The sequence below is a fragment of the Garra rufa genome, chromosome 10 (assembly GCF_049309525.1).
Source record: "Garra rufa chromosome 10, GarRuf1.0, whole genome shotgun sequence".
Taxonomy (NCBI): Eukaryota; Metazoa; Chordata; class Actinopteri; order Cypriniformes; family Cyprinidae; genus Garra; species Garra rufa.
Window position 1 is genome coordinate 44,817,458 of NC_133370.1, and position 26,711 is coordinate 44,844,168.

Consider the following 26,711-nt stretch of genomic DNA (forward strand, 5'->3'; position numbering starts at 1 on the left):
GTGATCATTTGGTTTTGCCCTCGTTTATTCTGATTCCCAACACCTGTGTTTATTGATTAGTCTCCCTTTATAAGTCTGTTTCTTGAGTTCTCTGTCGGTCTTTGTGAATGTTACATGTGAATCGTGTGTGGAAGTGATCTGTGTTCCTGCTTGTATATCTGAAGACTTTATTAAATGTAAATAGTGTTTATTGTTAATCTCGTCTCGTTCCGTCCAGCACGTCAACACAGCTTATAACAACAAGATTCCACCATGAGCTTTTTTTGACAAACCTACTTTTGCAAACTAGTCCAGTGCAGAAAGTTTCTTTGGAGAGTGAATATTAATAATTATCAAAAACAAGTTAAACTTTTGACTCTAAAACATTCTAAAGGGACAGGGCCACTTTGAGTAAAATGCCTATAACTCCTGAATGGATTAAGATATCTTTGCCATACTCAGAACACATATGTAAGAGCTCACAGGTCAAAAAAGCTGGTCACAGGTCAAAAATCACAAAGCTTGGCCACTTGGTGGCACTTGAGAGGGGAAAAAAACATTAAAAAAAAAACATAAAAAAAAAAAACATAACTACACAACCATTTGAAAATCCTGTCAACATGAAAATCGATGTGCATGGTCTTGGTCCAAACTGCCACAAGTGTCCATAAGGACATTTGCGTATGTCCAAAAAAAAAAAAAAAAAATATGGCCACCATTGGCTGATGAAGTTTGAGCACCTATAGACAAGGTTAAAGGAGTAGTTCACTTTCAAAACAAAAATTTACAGATAAGTTACTCACCCCCTTGTCATCCAAGATGTCCATGTTTTTCTTTCTTCAGTCGTAAAGATATGGTGTTTTTTGAGGAAAACATTTCAGGATTTCTCTCCATATAATGGACTTCTATGGTGCCCCGAGTTTGAACTTCCAAAATGCAGTTTAAATGCGGCTTCAAAGGGCTCTAAACAATTCCAGCTGAGGAAGAAGGTTCTTATCTAGTGAAACAATCGGTTATTTTCTAAAAACATTTACAATTTGTATACTTTTTAATCTCAAACACTCATCTTGCTGAGCTAGACTAGACACGCATTTGAGGTTAAAAAGTATATAAATTGTAATTTTTTTCTAGAAAATAACCCATTGTTTTGCTAGATTAGACCCTTTTTTCCTCGGCTGTGATCATTTAGAGCCATTTGAAGCTGCATTTTGGAAGTTCAAACTTGGGGGCACCATAGAAGTCCATTATATGGAGAGAAATCCTGAAATGTTTTACTCAAAAAAAAAAAAAAAAAAAAATATTCTACGACTGAAGAAAGAAAGACATGAACATCTTGAACAACAAGGGGGTGAGTACATTATCTGTAAATTTTTGTTCTGAAAGTGAACTACTCCTTTAACAGAGGCCAATCAGAACAAAACTTGGTGGGCCTGTTTGACTCACGGGCCCAAAGGTCTGTAAGAAACTGAGGGGCAATATCAAATTTTTCAAGGGGGTAAACAATTGTACATCACGCGTTTTTCGCACATATATGCGATATTCATATTGTACGATAGAACTCCTCATTCCGGACAACTTTGCCTCTAGAACCAATGCTGTTGATCAAACTGTTTGTTAAATGATTCGAGAAGATGTAAAAAACATAATTTTGTGAAATAGTCCTAGGTATTTCGCTGGGAAAAAAACACTGCAGTACAATTCTCTAGACTGTCTAGGTCTATTATTTAAAAAATATATATATTGAAATGTACCTTCTGGTAAGCTATAACAAGGTTGTTTAGATAAGGGGCCTATTTAAAATCCTATAAAGCCTAAAGGAAAACTCAAAACTTCACGAAACCTGCTGAGCACATGTGACAGGATTGCATAGTTTTAAGGAATTTAGACCACAGCTTCTGCTATAACAGTCGTAAACATTAAAACATAATATTTCTATGGTACATTACATGGATTTGCCAAAAATGCTTTTTTAAATCATTGATTTAGCTAGTTACAGGCTTGCTATATTCAATGTATTTTTTATTTGTTCTTGAAAAAGCCATAAAGCTCTTGAACCCCGGTAATCACTGGCTGGATAGAATTTTGTAATTGATGAACTTTGTAACATTGGCTCGCCTAGCCTGAAAAAAACTTCTTTACTGCTATTTGAACATACGAAACAAGATTTATGACACAGTTGTTGTCAGATTTCACTTGTGATTTCAAATATGAAATTTAGTTGTAAGCTTGGTAAACAGTTAACAATATAAAAAAGCTCTGCTCGGGCTGTCTATTCATCAAGGCATCCTTGTCCTTAAAAAGGATAAAGAACACTGGTTTAGTGTGGTTAGTCTGGTTTAGTGGTTTAGAACACTGATCTTCATCCCTAAATGTTACAAAAATGGTATGAACTAAAAAAGAAGCAGAGCATTTTTCTTTGTTGTAAGATGATACCATGCTTTAATAAAAAGCTTTCACAGCATAAAGGCTCATACATTATAGACACAAACTTTTATAGTATAGTAATAAAATATTATAGTTTTATGATATTAAAAAAATTAGTATATTTATATTAAAAAATACTAATTATATAATCTGTCATCAAACTTTTAAAGTTAACATGAAATCAAAATTAACCGTATTTATTTTCTTAATTCACATTTTTGCTCATCAGTGCAAGTATTGCCTCTAAAACAATTTTCTTTTTTGAAAGACATTATTATTATTTTTTTTCCCATTCAACCACCTGGTTCTATTATTTTTACAGTTGTGTATTATTTGTTATTAACAAATTAAAATGCAAAAAAAAAAGTTTAATATTGCTCACTATTGCCTACTTCAGCTGAATCTGATAGATGTCTGCTTCAGGTAAAGTGGGCCTTGAACCTTTACTGATTCTATTCACAGTTACTAAATAAACTCACATTCACTGATTATTTTGTAATTGACGTTTAGAAAGCAGAAACGATTGTGCAGATAGGAAATTCAAGTCGAACGAAAGGATAGAGCAGAACAGCAAAGCGGAAACAGAAGTAAAGGTGAAGCATGAAGCTGAATTTGGAGTGAAAATTGGATAAAAGAACCAAAACGCAGATGCAGGGTATGAAATTTTAAAATCTGGTCAAGTGTTTAAAGTCAAATGTTCTTTTTGCACGCCACATTTGATAAGTTAGGGTTGCAAAAGGTGATTCATGTTCCCTTTTTCTAACAATTTCAGTTTTCATGGCACAGCAGATTGATTTTGAGCTCCGTATGAAACAGATGACAGTTGTCTGTGATCAAATATGTGCATGCACTCAGATGCTCTATGGCTGCGTGTGTTTTCTATGGTGACGTGCTCTGCCACATGCTGCTGTGAAGCGCTGTGCATTATTAATGAGTCCATCCAGTTCTAGCGCAACTTGTTAAAAATAAATCCACTGATTAATTAATGGCAGAGTGTTGAGGGGAAAAGGGGCCACCTATTTGTCTCCAGACTGATGTTACAAACATGCCGCTTTCATTTCTGTTGCTGTCCTTGACTCCATGCCCTACAGTACTGACAGGACAAATACAGACCAGTTCTACAATCAGATTTAACAACAGTATTTGACTGCCAGGATCTGTTGTGTCAAAACCGGAGCTAACCACTGAAACAATTTGAAGCCCTACGTTTCTAGTGCCTTGTTGAACACTGCCTTACTGTGCCAACAAATGTAAAGGGCCATGTGACGTTTTCAATTGGCATTGCGTCGCCTGCAAATCACGTCATACACCCTGGTTTTATTTTGTAGAAAACATGGAACCACAAAGGCACTTTAATATGTTATGCATTTATTAGACAGGTGACAAACGCATAGAGTAGCATAATAACAGAACTTTCAACACACTCAGATGTATCTAGTATGATAAAACAGCACTGCTTTTCCAACATACGCATGATCAGCTGTGGGGATGGACAACAAACTACACCTTTGGTCTTTTGTTTGTTTTGAATATGCGCCCTCTAGTGGCAAAAACGTACATGTTGTGCCTTTAAAGGAGTCCTATCATGCTTTTTCACTTTTTGAATTTTAGTCAGTGTGTGGTATGTATGTTTGGGCATAAAAACATCTACAAAGTTACAAATCTCAAAGTCCACTCCAAAGGGAGATATTTAGTTTTTTTTTTAAATCCCTTTTTAACAACTACAAGGAACGACTGGTTTGGACTACAGTGTTTGTTTTCCTGATGCTATTATGTCACAACACGGTCCATTAGAATATCATTAAAATAAATCCTGCCTACGGAAATTCAAATTGTTGGTGGGTGGGGAGGGACGAGGTGGGGATTAGCCTAACTTTAGCGATGTAGCAAGGAAGAAGCCGCTTCTGGGATGCTTCAGCGATCTACAGGACGGCTGGTATAAACGCAAGCATTGACTAAAGTGGCCGCAAACTGCTCCGGTCGCCGTGTTAGAGCGTTATTTACTCACCCTCCATGCATCCTAGGTGTATATGACTTCCTTCTTTCAGACGAATGCAATCGGAGTTATATTAAAAATAATCCTGGAGCTCCCAAGCAAGGTTATAATAGTTTTGGATTTTTCAATAGTTTTAGTTTTTATTTCGTTTTGACTTTTTGTTTTCAAATGCAGTTAGTTTTAATTAGTTTTAGAGGCAGATTTACTAGTTTTTATTAGTTTTTATACTTTGAAATTGCTTAGTTTTTATTTAGTTTTTATTAGTTACAGTGTTAGTTTTAGGGTTTTTTTTAGTTTTTTTATTAGGATATTTGTCAGGTGCAGGGGTTCGGGTTGTACTTAAAGGGATAGTTCACCCAAAAATGAAAATTTGATGTTTATCTGCTTACCCCCAATGCATCCAAGATGTAGGTTACTTTGTTTCCTCATAAAAACACAAACGAAGATTTTTAACGAAAACCGGTGCAGTCTGCCAGCCTTATCATTGACGTGGATGGGCACCAGACCTTTAAAAGTAAACAAAAACATGCACAGACAAATCCAAATTACACCCCGCGGCTCGTGATGATACATTGATGTCCTAAGACACGAAACGATCGGTTTTTGTGAGAAACTGAACAGTATTTATATAATTTTTTACCTTTGATACACAGCCACGTCCATCTGTAATGTGCACGAGTTTGGCATCAGTCACGTCAAATGAGCACGCGCTCTAGCGTAGAATACGCAAACGCCGGAAGCGATCTGTCGCATGTATACAACACTCATTGTTTACACAGTGCACAGAGATTGTGTGTATAGCGGCTGTTCAAAATGGTAATTACTTGCGCGTATCCTGATTGTTTAAACCGATTTAAAGCTAAAAGATTACGTTAGTTTGCGCAAACTCATCCGGGACTTTTCACTGATTTCCCCTTACGACGTTTGCGTATTCTACGCCAGAGCGCGTGCTAATGTGACGTGACCATGGACGTGACTGATGCACATGACAGTTGGACGTGGCTGTGTATCAAAGGTAAAAAATGATATAAATACTGTTCAGTTTCTCACAAAAACCGATCGTTTCATGTCTTAGGACATCAATGTATCATCACGAGCCATAGGGTGTAATTTGGATTTGTCTGTGCATGTTTTTGTTTACTTTTAAAGGTCTGGTGCCCATCCACTACCATGATAAGGCTGGCAGACTGCACCGGTTTTCGTTAAAAATCTTCGTTTGTGTTTTTCTGAGGAAACAAAGTAACCTACATCTTGGATGCATTGGGGGTAAGCAGATAAACATCAAATTTTCATTTTTGGGTGAACTATCCCTTTAATAGTGCTGTTCGGGCACCAGACAAGGCAAAGATTCCAAATTTTGCCAAATAAAAAAATAATAATAATAATACACAACACAAACATCAGAAGGAAAGAATGAAGTGGAAAACAATATATTTACTTTTTTCCGTTTCCACAGCATTAATAAAAAAAACATTAATTCATTGAGAAAAAGGCTTTTCACTTGCTCAATTCAAAAAGTCCAATAGAAAGTGAAACCATAAAAAAGAAATGTCCTACTACTAAAAAAGAAAAAAAGTGTCTGTTTCGTTTTTAACTCAACTGGAAACTGTCTTAAAGTTCACCGTTTTCACACGTCACAACACAAAAATCAAAAATGAGAAAATAAATTTAGGTTCGATCAGTTTGCAGTGTGTGTTGTGTGAGTGCGGGAGCGTGAGTTTTCGTGCAGTGTGATTGTTTGTGTGTGCATCTGCTGCGTGAAGCTGGCAGCGTCTGGGCGGCCAACCAATTTACAGGCCGGGACACAAATCTTTGGAGCTTCAGTGGAGTTTTATCAGAAGAAGAGAAACTATAGCACCTGCGGCAGGCGAACCAGGCTGAACTTAAGTTGCAACCGGTATTAATGCACCACCAATTTTCTCCGATGTTTTGGCGTTCACACTCGGTCTGCACAAGCAAACAATCCAACACCTTTGGTCACAGTTTCTTTCAGGTACCGTTTCCTTCACGTCTTTTTTCCTTCCGCTCACTCCCAGACTTCTGTTTTAATTAGTGGGCAAGGTGCAAAAGCCGGTATAGATTTGGATCCATATCGCCACAATATATTTACAAAGACTAAAACGAAGGACATTTTTGCTATAATATTAGTTAGTTTAAGTTCGTTTTGTATACACACAAAACAGTTTCAGTTAGTTTTCGTTTTTTTTTAAACTCTCGTTTTTATTTTTATTTCAGTTAACGAAAATGCTTTTTCAATTCTAGTTTTAGTTTTTTCGTTAGTTTTCGTTAACTATAATAACCTTGCTCCCAAGCTTTAGAATAGAATAGACCGGTGTTTCTCTCTATCAGTACAAAACAATAAAATTCAATAAAGTGCGTTGATCCATAATAAAAAGTGCTTCACATGGCTCTGGAGGGGTCAATTAAAAACCTCCTGATACTGATATTCTAAAAAAAAAAAAGAGTGCATTCCGATTCTGGCATCAAAAGGCACAAAATTTGTTCTTTTTTTCTCTTATTCCATGGATGTTACCCATTTCATTCCACTTGTTGCCAGTGTTTTTCTGCCACCAATATGCGCACGCAGCTGCAAGTGACGTAACTGATGTCTACTACAAATTGGTCTATAGGTACAACCCTTTTGGACCATGCGGCTGGCACGCTGACACTTTTTTTTCATCGTTAGACTAGCAAAAGTGGATTCGGACATGCCCTAAGTGCACATGCACTTCAAACCATGTGCTTAGATCATTAAAATAGGGCCTAGTACGTTATACCAGGGTTGTGTTCCAACTTTAGCTTTTTTTTTAATAAACTGGGTGCACAGAGCCCAGTTGTTCTACAGTAAGCCAGTTGCTGGAAACCAGCGGTGGCACCTGCTGCTAAAAATGTCTGCATAAGTATTTTGCCACACATCAGCATGATGCCTTATCAAGCTGGACAGCATTTCTAACCCGAATGCACCTGCTGAGGATTGCTGGTGAACATTTCTGTGCATTGCAAATGAGCCTAGTAAAGCAGGTTTACAAGAACAGAACTAAAACGATAAAACAAGGCAATAGGTATTTTTCCCAATTTGGTTGTAGTGTTGAAGTAGTTTCTAGTGGACAATTCAGTATATTTTAATCAAATATGAACTGACTTACTGTATGCCCAGTCCAGCTTTTCACTTTTCTAATGAGTGTAAAAGGCACATGCTCATTTATTTATCTGAGAGAAGAAGTGCTGCTAATTGAGTCGTCCTCATGGTTAGAAGCTGCGCATGCGAGCTCTTTGATTATACTGGAGGGGCCGATTTGCTGTTTGCACATTTAAGAGGACGACTGTGGATTGGAAAGCAGTACTAGTGACTCTCCTAGGAGACATGAGAACAGATGCATCTCTCCATCATTCTGCACTGATATTTATTTAATTCTGCCGCTTTAAATAAGACAGACACAGAACAAAAGGGACTCCAGGCTCAACAGATAATGAGGAATTCAGGGAGCACTTCTCAGACTCGAGAGGATAAAGAACAAAGATTAAACTAAGACAATCTGGAAAGCTTGTCTTTATACTTTATTCACATGCATAATAGCATGAGTACATTTGTGCATGTTTGTGTAGTTTTAAAAGATCTGTCTCCATTTTTCTTAGTAATAAACTGTGTGACAATGGAAAAACATATACAAAGATTGGATAATTTACAACTATACCTGGAAAATTTCATGAAATATTTACATTTAATCATTTATCCAGCGACTTACAAATGAATATTTCATTTATCAGTTTAATATAAAAGCAATCATTTGCATTAAATACACTGATCAATTTTTAAGGCTGTTAACACTGTTGCATTGTGAAATTATTGTAACAATTAAAGGAATGGATTACCTTAATTAACATTTGCTGAAATTTTACTCATCTTCAGGACATCCAAGATGTACTGATGAGTTTGTTTCTTCATTAGATTTGATGAAATGTATCCTCTGCAGTGAATGGGTGCCATCAGAATGAGAGTCCAAACAGCTGATAAAAAGCATCACAATAATCCACAAGTAATCCACACCACTCCAGTCTATCAGTTAACATCTTGTAAAGTGAAAAGCTGTGTTTATAAGAAATAAATCTATCATAAAGGTTAACTGTAAACTATTGCTAAAATGCAAGTACATAATCCATAATAAGGCTTCCTCCAGTGGAAAAGTCCTTCTCCTGTTGTCGTCTTATGTCTAAATACACCCAGATATTTGTTTAGAGCTGTTTTGGACTGTTTTGGCTTGAAAACAGTGCTTGATCTGTGCATATTTCTCTCCTGATTCAGACCAGACAACTTATTCACCGGAAAAAGCAGTATTATGGATAGAGGACTCATATTCTGGTTCGATGTTGCTTTTATTTCTTACGAACATGCAGCTTTTGACTTCTCAAGACATTGAGTGATAGACTGGAGCCATGTGGATTACTTGTGGATTATTGCAACGTTTTTATCAGCTGTTTGGGCTCTCATTCTGACGGCACCCATTCACTGCAGAGGATCCATTGGCGAGCAAATTACGTAATACTACATTTCTCCAAATCTTTTCTGATGAAAAATCTAACTAATCTACAATTTAGATGGCTTGAGAGTGAGTGAATTTCAGTATTTTTGGGTGAACTTTTTCTTTAAGCATCCCAAGGTTTTTTGCCATCATATTACATACGTATTTTACCATTTAAATAATATATACAGTCAAGCCCGAAATTATTCATACCCCTGGCAAATTCTGACTTAAAGTTATTTTTATTCAACCAGCAATTTTTTTGACCGAAAATGACACAGGGTTCTCCCAAAAGATAATAAGACGATGTACAAAAGCCATCACTGTGGAAAAAAAATATTTCTCAGCTTTTATTTACATTTGAACAAAAAGTGGCATGTCCAAAATTATTCATACCCTTTGCACCCTTTGTCACAGTCTATAGGAAAATCCAAAGTTCTATACCATTCCAAATAGTCCAAGCTGTTCTAAAGCATCCTGATTACCCTGATTCTTTGGGAACAGCTGTTTTAATCAACTCAACAGGTGAAAAACGGAAGCTCTCTCTTCCAGTGGAAGTATTATTAAAAGATACAAGACGTTCCGCACTGTGAAAACTCTCAGAGGACGTGGTCGGAAGCCAAAAGTGACACCTGTGCTGGCCAGGAGGTAAAAAAGAATCCAATGATCACCACCAAGGCCATCCTGATGAATCTGGGCTCTGCTGGTGGCAACATCTCAAGGCAGACAGTCCAACGGACACTGCACACCGCTGAGTTCCATGGACACAGACCAAGGAGGACACCACTTCTCCAGATAAGGCACAAAAAAGCCAGCTTAGCCTTTGCAAATGCTCATCTGGACAAAGAAGAAGACTTCTGGTCTTCTGTTTTATGGTCAGATGAAACAAAAATTGAATTGTTTGGCCACAATGATGTAGCTTTCATTTGGCGTAAAAAAGGAGAAGCCTTCAACCCTAAGAACACCATCCCCACTGTCAAACATGGTGGTGGGAACCTAATGTTTTGGGGGTGTTTTTCAGTTGGTGGACCAGGGAACAACATCAGGCAGTCTGCAGAGAAACTTGGCCTTGGGCACCAGTGGACATTTCAGCACGACAACGACCCAAAACACACAGCAAATGTGGTGAAGAAATGGTTAGCAGACAAAAACATTAACGTTTTGCAGTGGCCCAGCCAGAGTCCTGACTTAAATCCAACTGAGAATCTGTGGAGGGAGCTAAAGATCAGGGTGATGGCAAGGAGACCCTCCAACCTGAAAGAGTTGGAGCTCATCGCTAAAGATGAACGAATGAACAAAAATACCAGTGGAGACATGCAAAAAGCTGGTCAGCAATTATAGGAAGCGTTTGATTGCTGTAATCGCAAAAAAAAGCTTTTCTATTGATTATTCAGAAGGATATGAATAATTTTGGACATGCCACTTTTTGTTCAAATGTAAATAAAAGATGAGAAATATTTTTTTCCACAATGATGCCTCTTGTGCATCATCTTATTATCTTCTGAGAGACGTCTATGTCATTTCTAATAAAAAAAAAACTTGCTGGTTGAATAAAAGTAACTTTAAGTCAGAATTTGCCAGGGGTATGAATAATTTCGGGCTTGACTATATATGTATAATATTTACATTAAAGTAATGAGAATTTGAAGTGGAAATCTGAATGAAATTGCTGGTTTCATTTTCTTTTAGCAAAATATAATTCAATACTATTTTTTTTGTTGATTTTTAATGTGAAATATGACCTTCTTGAGACTAAAAAGCATTGGTAAAAATGTGAAACTGATGTGTTCTTCTTATCATAATTACAGCCTTAGTATATAAAGAAATGAATGCAAAAGTAATTCAGAGACTAGTCAACTTACTTTTCCTTTTTTATCTTTGCATCATCAGGTTATGATACAGTATTTCAATCCAAGTGTTTTCCGGTGTATTCTCCTGAGATGGGTCCGTTTGCTTGGCTTTGTCATCGTCTATGGAACAGTGATTCTCAAACTGTACAGGTACAAATAATGCTGCCAACTTCAGAGTAAGCAATCATGTTTCTGCTGAAGTCTGCACAAGAAAAAAGTGTTGCTTTAGTTTACAACTTTTAAATTTGTGTCCTGTCCTTGTTTCTCATACCAAGAGTTTTAAAGGTGTTCCTGTCCCGCACCGCCCAGCGAATCCCGTACATGACTAGCTGGAGGGTTCTGCGTCTGCTTGCTGTGATTTTGCTGGTGGTCGTGTGGTTCCTAGTGGCCTGGACCTCAGCCGTATGCCAGAGCCAGGACACCCATCACGCTCTAATCAACATCGGTGTCACCCCAGAGGGCCTGCAGTTCAGCATGTGCCTGCTGGACAGCTGGGACTACATGATGGCTGCTGGTCAGTTCTTATGCTTAAAGCTATTTTTCCATAACCAAGCCCACTTAAACAACAATTAAAAATGTAATTAGATGGGTTGCAGATTTAAAAAAAAAAACAGCAATATATAATATACACAGTTGAGGTCAAAAGTTTACACCCCCCTTTTAGAATCTGCAAAATGTTAGTTATTTTACCAAAATAAGAGGGATCATACAAAATACATGTTATTTTTTTATTTAGTACTTACCTGAATAAGATATTTCACGTAAACGATGTTTACATATAGTCTACAAGAGAAAAAAAGAGTTTAATTTCTAAAAAATTACCCCGTTCAAAAGTTTACAAACACTTGATTCTTAATACTGTGTTTTTACCTGAATGATCCACAGCTGTGTTTTATTGTTTAGTGATAGTTGTTTATGAGTTCCTTGTTTGTCCTGAACAGTTAAACTGCCCGCTGTTCTTCAGAAAAATCCTTCTGGGCCCACAAATTCTTTGGTTTTTCAGCTTTTTTGCATATTTGAACCCTTTCCAACAATGGCTGTATGATTTTGAGATCCATCTTTTCACATTGAGGACAACTGAGGGACTCATATGCAACTATTACAGAAGGGTTAAATGCTCACTGATGCTCCAAAAGTAAAAACAATGCATTAAGAGCCAGGGGTGAAAACTTTTGAACAGAATGTATATTTGTGCCTAAATATCAAATTTTTTCATTTAGTGCCCTTCAGAAGCTACAGAAGATAGTTACATGTTTCACAGAAGATGAAATAAGATATGAATAAGTTAAATTTACCCTGATCTTCAAATTCAAAAAGTTTTCACCCCCTGGCTCTAAAGCATCAGTGAGCGTTACCTTCTGTAATAGTTGCACGAGTCCCTCAGTTGTCCTTAGCATAAAAAAATGGATCTCAAAATCATACAGTCATTGTTGAAAGGGTTCAAATACACAAAAATGCTGAAAAACCAAAGAAACCAAAGAATTTGTGGGACCTGATGATTTTTTCTGAAGAACAGCAGGCAGTTTAACTGTTCAGGACAAAAAATGGACTCATGAACAACTATCACTAAACAAACAAAAAAAAAAAAAACAGCTGTAGATAATTCAGGTAATAACACAGTATTAGGAATCAAGTGTATATAAACTTTTGAAAAGGGTCATTTTTATAAATTCAACTATTATTTTCTCTATATGTAAACATTTTTTGTGAAAACTCTTATTCAGGTCAGTACTAAATAAACAATAACATGCATTTTGTATGATCCCTCTTATTTTGGTAAAATATTTAACATTTTGCAGATTCTGAAAGGGAATGTAAACTTTTGTCCTCAAATGTAATATCATATATGCTTCTTATGTTTTATATTAATATTATAAGTAAGAACAACATGAAAAAATAGACTGCAGAGGTCTGTATATCTTACATACCTGCCGCCTTCATTTGTGCTACCAGCAGCTTCAAACAAAAGGAAAATGAGGCAAGAATGCCAAAGTCTCAGGGTTATGGATGCAGCTTTGACAGAGGAGATGTGGGATGTATAATCGGATCATCTGAGTGTAGCCAGACTGCCTTAAAGGCATGAGGGTGTGAGACGTGGCCAGTGATGCAGAAACAGTTCTCTCTGACAGCTCCAGTACCTTCTGCTTGCAGCATGAAGCACAGGGGGAACTGCATGGAGACAGCATCAAAACTCATGACAACTGTTAATGCACGCAAACAAAGACATCCTAACTTGTATTATTTCAATGGCAGATAGACAGATATAAGCTACACTTATTGCACATTTTTGTCCTTTTTGAAGACATAAACCAATCTTAACTCTCTCATCTCTATCCCATTTTGTTAGAAAAAAACAAACATGAAAAACGTTTTAATTTTTGGGTGAACGTTTCCTTTAGCATAGGGTTAATAAATTGTCATCATAAAAAATAAAGTGGTAACACTTTACAATAAGCTTCATTAGTTAACATGAACTTAGTTAATGTTAATGTCAGCATTTACCAATTATTCAAATCACAAGCTGTGTTTGTTAACATTAGTTAATGCACTGTGAGCTAACATGAAATAACAATAAACGGCTGTATTTTAATTAACTAAGATTAACAAAGATTAATAAATGCTGTAATAAATGTATTGTTCATTCATGTTAGTTAATACATTAATGATTAACTAATGTTAACAAATTACACCTTATTGTAAAGTGTTACCAATAAAATATAAAAAAAACTTTAATTATAATTTAGCTAGTTGCCAAGACAAGTTTAACCCATTGTACACTGTAAAAAGTTTTCACCAGATTCAACTTAAAAACTTAAGTTCAGCAGCTACCTTAAGTTTTTAAGTTAAATTAGCTTAAAAGTCATTTTAACTTATTACAATGAAAATGAGTTGATATAACTTGTGAGTTTAAATGACTTAAGTTGATTTAACTTACAATCTTAAGGCAGCTGCTAAACTTAAATTTTTAAGTTGAAACTGGTGAAAACTTTTTACAGTGTACTAAAATAGGTAAAACTAAAACTTAAATAAAAATGAATAAAAACTATATAGACATTTAAAAAAATACCAATAAAATAGCAAAAACAAAACACAAATTTACTAAAGCTAACATAAAAAATATAAAAAGATAAATCTATAATAGTATCTCAGTGGTACTAAAATAAGACTGCTTCACTATTGCTTTCGTAAAGCAGTATTACTGTTTTGCTTATTATTTTTAAAAAGTACATTTCGTATTACAACCCAAAAATTGTCTTAAACAGGTATTGTCTAAATTATTTTTCATGACCTGTTTTTTTTTTAACAAAAAGTAATCTACTAATGTAATATACTTATCATTATATATTTTTTAAAAGTCAGTTTAATTTCAGGACTGGTAACTTGTACACCCTAGTAAAAAAGTAAAATGCATTTATTTCATACTAAGTATAGTTCAAGTCTTAACATATTTACTGACATATTGCTTGAGACTTACTGATAAAAACATTTCCATTGAACTTTATCTGGAGTTCTACTTGTTCACAGTGCACATTTCTTAATATTAAGCCTAAAATATGTTTTAATGTCACAATTGATGATTGCATGATTTTTAAATAATATCGGTCTTAGAAGTGCAAAATATTTCAATTGTACCTAAAGTATACTTGCAATAGTTCCACTTTAGCACAATCAGATTATTATCAGATTATATTTAGTTAGACTTCAGCACCACTTCAAAAATAGACCAGTTTAGTATACTATAAGTACAATTGCAGGGTATTTTATTAAGTACATAATATGTAAATGTATTTGTAGTATACTTTTCATGAAATAAATGTATTTGAAATACATTTTAGTATTTAGTTTTCACTAGGGCATCCAAGTTGAGTATACTTAAAATTTGAAGGCAGCAACTGAACATAAGGTTTCAAGTTGAAATAGGCGGATTTTTTTTTTTACAGTGTACTGAATATTATTTATAGAAAAGTGGTTGCAAAGTCTAGTTTCTTTTAGAGTTTACAAGTACAGCCTGACAAAAATAATTATAATATTAATAATAATAAAAATAAAAATCTACAAATAACCACTATTTCCAGCGATTTAAGAGTAACATGTTGAAACAAAATGTGACCCTGGACCACAAAACCAATCATAAGGTAAAATTTTACAAAACTGAGATGTATACATCATATGAAAGCTCAATAAATAAGCTTTCTATTGATGTATGGTTTGTTAGGATAGGACAATATTTGGCCGAGATACATCTATTTGAAAATCTGGAATCTGAGGGTGCAAAAAAATAAAAATACTGAGAAAATCACCTTTAAAGTTGTCCAAATTAAGCTCTTAACAATGCATACTACTAATCAAAAATTACATTTTGATATATTTATAGTAGGAATTTTACAAAAAATCTTAATGAAACATGATCTTTACTTAATTTCCTAATGATTTTTGGCATAAAATAAAAAACAATAATTTTGACCCATACCATGTATTTTTGGCTATTGCTACAAATATACCCCAGCGACTTAAGACTGGTTTTGTGGTCCAGGGTCACAAATGGTTAGATAATCATAAGGAATTTTGTGGTTCAGATACAGTTCCATTTAGTGATTCTGGTTCTTGTAGCAATTCCATTAATAAAGTACCTTTGATGACTTGTGGTTCAGTAAGTAAAGTCAAGAACCACTCTGACTGAGTCATGTGATTATATCAAACTGATAGCTCATGTATTGAGTTTGAGACCAATAGCTTCATCAGAAGTCACATGGGCTGCATCCGAAACCTTATACTTCCCTACTATATAGGGACAAATAAAGTATGGCTGAATTCACAGTACTCATAAAAAGAGTAGGCTAAGAGTATCCAGATGACCCACTACTTCCATCATGATTCTGAAGTGTGCATACGATGAACACTTTACTATCCCATGAGGCCACAGAAGAGGATATATGAATGGCAGTGACGTGACACAACTGACACTGGACGGTCAGGTGACCATGGCAACATGGCGAATGTAGTACATCCAGATTACTTTCATACTACACACATTCATACTATATAGAAAATGATGTTTTTGCGGCGGCAAAGTAACAGTCTTCTTTTGAATAAGTACTTACTTTTCAACTCTTATAGCATGAATTTGAGTATTGTGAATGTAAAACAGACTATCTGTCATGTTTTCATTTTTGTGTCCTACCAGTGTCATTTGCTTTTCTTCACTGCCATTTACAAATCTTCTTCCCATGGCCTCATGGGATATTAAAGTGTCCATCAGATGCACACTTCAGAATCACGCCGGATGTACTGGGTCATCTGGAATCTTCTCGCTTGCTGTTATATGAGTACTGTGAATCTGATTTTCGCCTACTGTATGTAGGGAAGTATGTTAATTCGGATGCAGTCTTTATGACCGATTCATTAAAATGAACCATTTCATGTTGGCATGTGACCATTGGGTTGTGTTGTCTATTTATAGTCATTCTCTCTCATTACAGTCACATCAGACTTTAAATTCCACAAATCAGCTAAAACAAATGACTTCGCTGTGGCGCTGTAGATTCAGTAGCTATGCAGCAAATGTTGAAGTCAAAAGTTTACATACGCTTGCAGAATCTGCAAAACGGTCATTATTTTAGCAAAATAAGAGGGATCATACAAAATGCATGTTATTTTTTATTTAGTACTGACCTGAATAAGATATTATATATAAAAGACGTTTACATCTAGTCCACAAGAGAAAATAATAGTTGAATTTATAAAAATGACCCCGTTCAAAAGTTTACATACACTTGAGTATTAATACTGTGTTGTTACATGAATGATCTACAGCTGTGTTTTTTGTTTAGTGATAGTTGTTCAAGAGTCCTTTGTTTGTCCTAAAGCAGCGGTTCCCAACCGGGGGGTCGCGACCCACTGGGGGGCCTCAGTGATCCTCCTGTGGAGCCGCGAGATATCATAAAATTAATTTAAATATTAACCTATAATTGTATAATTTAATTATTAATAAGCTAAATGAAAACAAAAGCACAGGCTCTCTCGTGTTCTGTGATTGATTGCTTCAGACTCGGCGCAGCAAGCCTCATCGCACTGTTAAATACAGACTGAATGGCGGCTCAAAACTTCCAAACGCTGTACGCAAACTACTGTTACATCTCTCGGCTGCATGCACAAAGCAAACCATTGCTCTAATATAACGGTAAAGACAATTTGTGTAATAATGAACTTGCGCATGTCTAACGTATAACAGTCGTGTTTATCAGAGTCGTGCATTAGACACGCATAAGTCCGCTATTGATTCACGAACTATGCGTGCTCTCTGGGCTCTAATACTTATGGTATTTTTGTGTGAAATTTCAAAACATTTGCCTAGTTGTCCAAATTATTGTCCTGTGAGTGTTTTATAATGGATGCTCACCCATAGAAGAGGAGTGAGGCTCGGTGTTGAGCATCAGGCAATTTTAAAAAGTTAGAATTGAGCAGAGGTTTTCTTTAAAGATTATAAGGTATATTTAAAGTTTTAATTTAAAGTTTGTTTGAATGTTGAGTTTTTTATAACATGCAGTAGAAGAATAATAAGGCAAAACAAATGTTTTGGTTAATAAAAAAGGTTTAAAAATAAATACTGCAGAAGTACAGTAAGAGGACATGTCAGGCATATGGGGGCCTTGCAAAATTGACCGGAGAAGGAGGGGGCCCCCGGAGTAAAAAAGGTTGGGAACCCCTGTTAACTGCCTGCTGTTCTTTAGAAAAATCCTTCAGGTCCCACAATTTTTTTGGTTTTTCAGCGTTTCTGTGTGTTAAACCCTTTCCAACAATGACTGTATGATTTTGAGATCCATCCTTTCACACTGAGGGGAACTGAGGGACTCATATGCTACTTTTGCAGACGATTCAAACGCTCACTGATGCTCCAGGAGGAAAAGCAATGCATTAAGACCCGGGGGGTGAAAACTTTTGAACAGAATGAAGATGTGCACATTTTTCTTATTTTGCCTATCGTATTTTTTCATTTAGTACTGTCCTTCCGAAAATACTTACATGTTTCCCAGAAGACAAAATAAGTTAAATTTACCCTGATCTTCAAATTCAAAAAGTTTTCACCCCCCGGCTCTTAACGCTTTGTGTTTTCTTTCTAAAGCATCAGTGAGTGTTTGAACCTTCTGTAATAGTTGCATATGAGTCCTTCAGTTGTCCTTAGTGTGAAAAGATGGATCACAAAATCATACATTTATTCTTGGAAAGGGTTCAAATACACAAAAATGCTGGAAAACCAAAGAATATGTGGGACCTGAAGGATTTTTCTGAAGAACAGCAGGCAGTTTAACTGTTCAGGACGAACAAGGGACTCATGAACAACTATCACTAAACAAAAAAACACAGCTGTGGATCATTCAGGTAACAACATAGTATTTTAAATGGGGTAATTTTCATAAATTCAACTATTATTTTCTTTTGTGGAAATATCTTATTCAGGTGGTCAGTACTAAATAAAAAATAACATGCATTTTGTATGATCCCTCATATTTTGCTAAAACAATTAACATTTTGCAGATTCTGCAAGGTGTATGTCAGGTCTTCAGTCCATGTAGGTGAAAGAATGCAGAAAAAATATAAAAATCATTTCATTGTTTGATTTGATTGAAGCATTTATAAAAAAAAAATCTAACTGATTCTGAATGAGAAATGGTTCTCGATTCCTAACACTGCTGCTTATAAATTAACGTGAATGCTTAAAATATGAAAAAACTCCTAATTTTCTGCTTATTAATAGTTAGTAAGGTAGCTGTTAAGTTTAGGTATGGGGTGGTTTAAGGGATCTAAAATATGATCATGCAGAATAAGACATTAATATTGGCTTCATACGTACTAATAAACAGCCAATATGCTATAATATGCATCTTAATAAGCAACTAGTTAATAGTGAGAATTGGTCCCTGAACTGAAGTGTAACCAAATAAGTGTAAATTTGTCGAAATTTAGATTCTTGCGTCATCTGAAAGCTAAGTAAATAAGCTTTCCATTGATATATTGTTTGTTAAAATAGGACAATGTTTGTCTGAGATACAACTATTTGAAAACCTGGAATCTGAGGGTGCAAAAAAATCTAAATATTGAGAAAATTGCCTTAAAAGTTGTCCAAATGAAGTTCTTAGCAATGCATATTACTAATCAAAAATCAAGTTTTTATTTATTTATGGTAGAAAATTTACAAAATATCTTCATGGAACATGATCTTTACTTAATATGCTAATGATTTTTGGCATAAAGGAAAAATCAATAATTTTGACCCATACAATGTATTTTTGGCTATTGCTACAAATATACCCGTGCTACTTAAGACTGGTTTTGTGGTCCAGGGTCACACACACACACACACACACACACACACACACACATATATATATATGTATATATATATATATGTATATGTATGGTCTGATTCTGGAGTTTAGTGATTAAGTAAATTCCATTTGTATTTGTATCATTGTTGTTTCAAACGTCGCCTTCAAGATGTTCAGGCACTGTCTACTTGAGTGATGCGGCAAAGAAGAAAGGGAGGGGAACAGCCTTTCAGGCTGTGTGAAATCACATCTTTTCAGCTGGCATTCTCAGACTTGACACACTAAATAATTAGTGACGGCACTGTGCTGTGTCTCCTTGTGTTCCTGTTTCAGCGGAGTTCCTGTTCCTGCTGTGGGGCGTCTATTTGTGCTACGCTGTAAGGACCGTTCCCTCCGCTTTCCACGAGCCTCGCTACTTGGCAATCGCCATCTATAATGAACTCCTCATCTCTGCAATATTTCACATCATTAGGTGAGCAACGTGCATTAGTTATGAGCAGCAACGGCTGAAGCATGATTAAGATGACATGCTTTCCATGTTTATTCATGAGATGGGCTCTCTGCTTTGTGAGTGGAATGCAACACCATGCTTGAGGAGTAACATGAGAGCTGAAATGCAAATGAAACACAAGCTGATTTTAAGAGATTCGTTGTGTGCAAGGAGCTCTGTTAGAAACATAATTTGTGAACAAATCTTGAAAAGTGGAGAAAACTGCTGAAAATGGTTACATCAAATATTTCTATTTCTTTGTGTTTTCAGTTAGCCTTTATTTAGCAAGTAAGCAAATGTTCAAATCTTTTCAAATTTTCAAAACAGTAGGCATCACAAATATTTGTAAGTGGCACAGAGAAAAAGTGGACATCATACACTAAATGACTGAAAATCCAACAAACTTCCATATTTTGTAAACCAGGTCGCATCGCTTCAGGTTTACGTCTTTTGTATGTGTTTTGTTAAATATAGAATAAATATAAATAAATTTGTTAAATATAGTTAAATATGTTTTAATCATGATGTCCATCACATATGCAGATTTCAAAACTCAACGTTTTTATTAAAATCAAATAAAAAGCCAAAAATAAATATTAAATATATATATTAAAAGGTCATAGATATGGCCATCAGTTCATACTGCTGTTAACAATTTCTCAAATAAGCAAATGCAATGAGACCTGTTTTCTGTTTTGTTTTTTTCCTGCGAGGTTTGCCATCAAGCCTATAAACTCGCACAGAAACACGTCTTGTTACTAGGAGACTTGTGATAAATGAATACAACCTGCGTTCCAAAATCAGCTCAAAATGCACATTACAAAACACAGAAAATACAAAAAGCATGTTTGAAATCCTCAGGATGCATGGAATCATAGCCTGAAGATAAAAAAATCTTTGGTCTGTGCTCATACATGCTGCTGAAAATCTACAGACTGTGTCTGACTTTGAGCAACACACTGTAAAAAAAAAAATTAAATCAACTTAAAGTGTTCATGTTGCCTTAAAATTATAAGTTTAGTCAACATGAAATGTTAAGTTGTACTACATGAAAACGTGGATATTTAGAGTTTAGTAAACTTAAAAAAATTTAAGGTAGCACGAACGTTTTTAAGTTGAACCACCTTTTTTATTTATTTTTATTATTATTATTTTTTTTTTTTTACAGTGTAGTGTTGACTCACCTAGAATATTTACAGGAGGAAGTTTACAAAAAATCTCCATGGAACATGGAGATTTTTGGTACAAATTTTTGGTATAAAAGAAAAATTGATAATTTTGGCCCATGCAATGTATTGTTGGCTATTGCTACAAATATACCGGTGCTACTCAAGACACTACACATATGTGACCCTGGACCACAAAACCAGTCTTAAGTAGCATGGGTATATTTGTAGAAATAACCAAAAATACATTGAATGGGTCAAAATTAACTATTTTTCTTTTAATGCTAAAATCATTAGGATGAAGTTCATGAAAAAAGAGAATCATGTTCCATGGTCATATTTGATATATTTCCTACCATAAATATCAAAACTTAATTTTTGATTAGTAATATGCATTGCTAAGAACTTCGTTTGGACAACTTTAAAGGCGATTTTCTCAATATTTTGATTTTTTTGCACCCTCAGATTCCAGATTTTCGAATAGTTGTCTATCGGCCAAATATTGTCCTATCCTAACAAAGCATACAACAATGGAAGGCTTATTTATAAATATTATGTATTTAAAAAAATTGACCCTTATGACTGGTTTTGTCGTCATATATAATAAATTACAAGTTAAAAGATGAGTACTTTTTTTTTAAAGAAAACTTTTTTAACTTTTTTGCATAGAGATTTTTTGTCTAACACGAACCCCTGTTGTTTCAATGAGGCGTTAAAGTGATTCTATACAGCATGTCATCTCATTCCCTCAAGAGTGTGCAAATGTCAGTTACTACACCCACTAGGAACAGAGCCTTCCTGTTATCTTTAGAGAATGACAGTGTAATACTCACATCTTATGAAACTCCAACCCACATCCACTTATATTTACCACAGCTTCCTAAAGGAATGTTTGCTGTATTCAAAACTGAACATAAGCTCAGTTGATGGCATTTGTGTGCTGGTTACTGCAAATAATCATTTTAACTCTTCTCCATTTTTAGTAGCACATAGAGAATAGAAGTAAACCAGGCCAACATACCAGAGGGTTTTAAAGCAGAAATGTGAAACTTGTGTTTGTAAAGCACTTACATTAATTATTCAGTAAAAACCTGTTCATTATTAGAGCTGTGAAATGATCCAAAGCCATCCTTTTTGAGGTGTGAATACTATGTGGATGAACATCTGTATATTTACAGTACATACAGTATACTGTTTATATATACAGTATATTTGCCTTAAATTGTCTTGTAAAATGTATTTAATGGATATGTGAAAAAAAAGTGCCATTAATTGTACTGTATGTGCACATGTAGTGTAGTTCAAAAATATGTGACCCTGAACCACAAAACCATTCAATTTTTTTTTAATAAATAAGCTTTCCAATGATGTATGGTTTGTTAGGATAGGAAAATATTTGGCCAAGATACAACTATTGGAAAATCTGGAATCTGAGGATGCAAAAAAACTGAGAAAATTGCCTTTAAAGTTGTCCAAATGAAGTTCTTAGCAATGCATATTACTAATCAAAAATTAAGTTTCAATATATTTACGGTAGGAAATTTACTAAATATCTTCATGGAACATGATCTTTACTTAATATTCGAATGATTTTTGGCTTTAAAAGAAAAAAATGATAGTTGTGACCCATACAATGTATTGTTAGCTACTGTCAACGACGGTTTTGTGGTCCAGTGTCACATATCATTTTAATTAACTGTACTTACAGGTAACATAATATTATTTAAATATGCAGTTTTTTTTTAAAGAATTGTACTTATTTTGATGTGCTGACTAACATCAAAGAACATGCACTTATAATTTAAACTGTAGTGTTATTCAATATTACATTTAAAGTTAATATATGAAGAGTTCATTTGCAAAAACTCAGTTTTTAAATTTCATGTTTTTTCATTGTGCATTTCAATTAATCTCAGTCACACTGCAGTTGGGTTATTTTGATATAAAGTAAAAATAACTAAAAAACAGCTAACTAACACAAAACACAATAAAAACATGATTACATCAAAAACATGATTTTTTTTTTAGTTTTTGCAAATAAACTTACTTAATTGCAACTTCATTGCAAATTTGTAACTACAAATATATTTAAAAACATGACATACAAGTTTCAGTAGAAATTATAGTAAATTATAAATTAATTAATACATTATACATTAATTATAAATTATATAGAAATTAGAAATTATAGTAGACATTTTCATCTACTTTAAATGCTTTTCAGGTATATTGAGTAGTACACTTGAACTGTAATTTTAAAACAATATACAAGTAATTATGAAATTACATGTAAAGATGTACTTAAGTGGATCCAAAAAAGCAATCTTATAAATGTAAAATATAATACTTTTTTTTTTAAATTGCAGTTAATATGCAATTAAGTATCCCGAAAACATTACATTCATTTGCACTAAAGTATATTTTTCCCCCATAATAAGTACTTTTTTAAAAGCACCCATTTTTTTCACATCTGTACATTGCCTTGCGAAAGTATTCATACGCCTTCATTTCTTTAAGTTTTATGTTACAGCCTTACGTTAAACTGCTTTTACATTTTTTTCCCACATCAATCTACACTCCATACACCATAATAACAAATCAAAAACCGATTTGTGACAGCTTTGCAAGTTCAATAGAAATATAACACTTATATGATTCCGTTGCATAAGTATTCATACCCTTTTCTGGGATACTTGAAATTACTTGTAGATATTACTACGCTTCGAGTGGAGTTAACCCGTGGCCAATTTAATCAAATAGGTATGATTTGGAAAGGCAAACACATCTTAATAAAAGATCTAGCAGCTGAAAATGCATATCAGAGCAAAAACCAAGCCCTGAGGCACAGGTACAGGCTGTATCTGGTATTCTTGCACTTAGATGCTAAATCTACCAGGTTTGCCAGCATTATTAGCTCTACACAAATTTCTTCTTTTTGTCTGCAGCCTTCATTTCCAAGAATGTGACACTGCACCCCAAATTTGCAGGGGTTTGTTTAACATGAATTGTGTAACCATGCCCCCCTATAATGACTGAAAGTCGTCTGGGCCCCAATTAGAAAGTAAAAACCAGATCACATCAGCAGAACTTTGCACTAAACTTGTAAAAAAAGGGGAAGACAGCTGGCCTCAGCTAAACGACAAGCATCATGAAGACGGCACTGATAAGCCACTTGAGAGAAGACTCATAAAATATGCCTGCTGCAGACAGCTCGCGCATAAAACTACTAAAGTCTAAAATAAACCCATTCACCCTGTTCCTGTCTCAACCTCAGTCTGCCATCTTTCAGACTGCTCTGGTGCTCCTTCATTTCACTCTCTTTGACCACAGAATTCTTTTTATTTATTTCTCCAACAAAGAATAAAAATAAGGAATAAATCTAGTGGAAGTTTCTGAGATATTTCAGAATTTGTGACAAATAGGCTTTGCTTGAGCTATGGTTCTCAACTAGTAGGTCAAAACTCAAAAATAGGTCACATGCTGCACTCAAGTCTTGACAGTATGAATGTATTTATGGGTTGAGTGCACATGGACACCACTATAAAGCTGTAATTTCCCATGTGATTTAGTATTTTCCTTATTGTGCCCATCAATTGAAAATATTTTAATTATAAGTTTCAAGCATATTAATGAACAAAGTCATATTTATGACTGGGAAACTTACAATTCTAGATATTCTAGTATTATGGCATACACTACCAGTCAAAAGTTTTTGAACAGTATAATTTTTAATGTTTTTTTTTTTAAAGAAGCCTCTTCTGCTCAGCAAGCCTCCATTTATTTGATCAGCAAAAACAGTAACATTTAGAAATATTTTTACCATTTAAAATAACAGATTTTATTTGAATTTATTTCAAAATGTAATTTATTCCTGTGATCAAATCAACATTTTCAGCATCATTACTCTAGTCTTCAGTGTCACATGATGACATGACTTAATTTATTGTTATTATTATTATCAATATTTAAAACAGTTAAGTATTTTTTTTTTTTTTAGGATTCTTCGATTGAATAGAAAGATCAAAATATCAGCATTTATCTGAAAAAAAGCTTTTGTAAAATTATACACTATTTAAAAGCTTGGAGTCAGTGTGTATATATATATATATACAGTCAAGCCTGAAATTATTCATACCCCTGGCAAATTCTGACTTAAAGTTACTTTTATTCAACCAGCAAGTTTTTTTTTTTTTTTGGGACCGGAAATGACACAGGCTTCTCCCAAAAGATAATAAGACGATGTACAAGAGTCATCATTGTGGAAAAAATATTTCTTAGCTTTTATTTATATTTGAACAAAAAGTGGCATGTCCAAAATTATTCATACCCTTTGCAAACTGTCACAGTCTATGGGAAAATCCAAAGTTCTATACCATTCCAAATAGTCCAAGCTGTTCTAAAGCATCCTAATTACCCTGATTCATTAGGAACAGCTGTGTTAATCAACTCTGCTGTTGGTTGGCTAGGACAAAGGAGCTCACTAAGGACCTGCGGCTGCGCATTGTGGCTTCTCACAAGTCAGGAAAGGGCTATAAGACCTTATTTGAATGTTTTGAAGTTACAGTGGCTACAATGCAAAGTATTATTAAAAAATACAAGACGTTCCACACTGTGAAAAAATGTCAGAGGACGTGGTGGACGAGAGGACGCAGAGAAACTTGGCCTTGGGCACCTGTGGACATTTCAGCACGACAACGACCCAAAACACACAGCAAAAGTGGTGAAGAAATGGTTAGCAGACAAAAACATTAACGTTTTGCAGTGGCCCAGCCAGAGTCCTGACTTAAATCCAATTGAAAATCTGTGGAGGGAGCTAAAGATCAGGGTGATGGCAATGAGACCCTCTAACCTGAAAGAGTTGGAGCTCATTGCTAAAGATGAATGAGCAAACATACCAGTGGAGACATGCTAAAAGCTTTTGATTGTAATAGCCAATAAAGGCTTTTCTATTGATTATTGAGAAGGGTATGAATAATTTTGGACATGCCACTTTTTGTTCAAATGTAAATAAAAGATGAGTAATATTTTTTTTCCACAATGATGCCAACTTGCTGGTTGAATAAAAGTAACTTTAAGTCAGAATTTGCCAGGGATATGAATAATTTTAATCAAAAGTGATTATAAAGATGTGTAATGTTACAAAAAGATTTCTATTTCAGATAAATGCTGTTCTTCTGAACTTCCAATTCATCAACGAAACCTGAAAAAATTCTACTCAGCTGTTTTTTTAAGATAATAATTATAATAATAATAATAATAATAATAATAATAATAAATGTTTTTTGAACAATGATTTCTGAAGGATTGTGTGACTGTTGTAATGATGCTACAATTCAGCTTTGAAATCACAGGAATAAACTACATTTTAAAACATAATCAAATAGAAAACAGTTATTTTAAATAGTAAAAATATTTCAAAATTGTACTGTTTTTTTTCTGTACTTTGAATCAAATAAATGCAGGCTTGGTGAGCGGAAGAGACTTCTTTAAAAAACATTAAACATCTTACTGTTCAAAATTTTTTCACTGGTATATAATCTATAGAGATCAGTGAGGTGAAATTGTAGTGAATTATAATTATTTTATGCAAGTTAATAAACTTTCAAGGTTTGCTTTATATAACACATTTAGTTTTGATACACATAAAAAAGTGATAAAAAAAAATTAACAATTGAATAATCAATTTGAATTCAGATGTACTTGTTATGTGACATGTTAAAATAACAAATGCCCAACTCTGAGGTACTCCAAGTTTCTCAGGTGCACTTGAAGGCAATATAAGTCCAAACTTTTGTGAAATAAAGAATTATGGCAGAATCAAACTGGTATTGTTCATAATACATTGTGAATGTTGATGCCACAGTTCACTTTGCAGGCCTTCTGTGTGCTGCTGCTGATTCTTCCTATTTATCTGATTTATGAGGAGACAGACCTATCCCACCAACTGCAATTCCCATCA

At 34.5% G+C, this 26,711-nt stretch overlaps 1 protein-coding gene across 1 annotated transcript in view; it reads left to right on the forward strand.

Annotated features, from left to right (window-relative positions):
• The window catches only part of gpr158b (G protein-coupled receptor 158b), a 61,112-nt gene that overhangs the window by 23,242 nt on the left and 11,159 nt on the right, over positions 1-26,711 (forward strand). Inside the window, exons 6-8 of the mRNA XM_073849474.1 lie at positions 10,810-10,919; positions 11,045-11,283; positions 19,430-19,568. Coding sequence (XP_073705575.1) covers positions 10,810-10,919; positions 11,045-11,283; positions 19,430-19,568 — 488 coding nt within the window. The remainder of the gene's footprint in view (positions 1-10,809; positions 10,920-11,044; positions 11,284-19,429; positions 19,569-26,711) is intronic.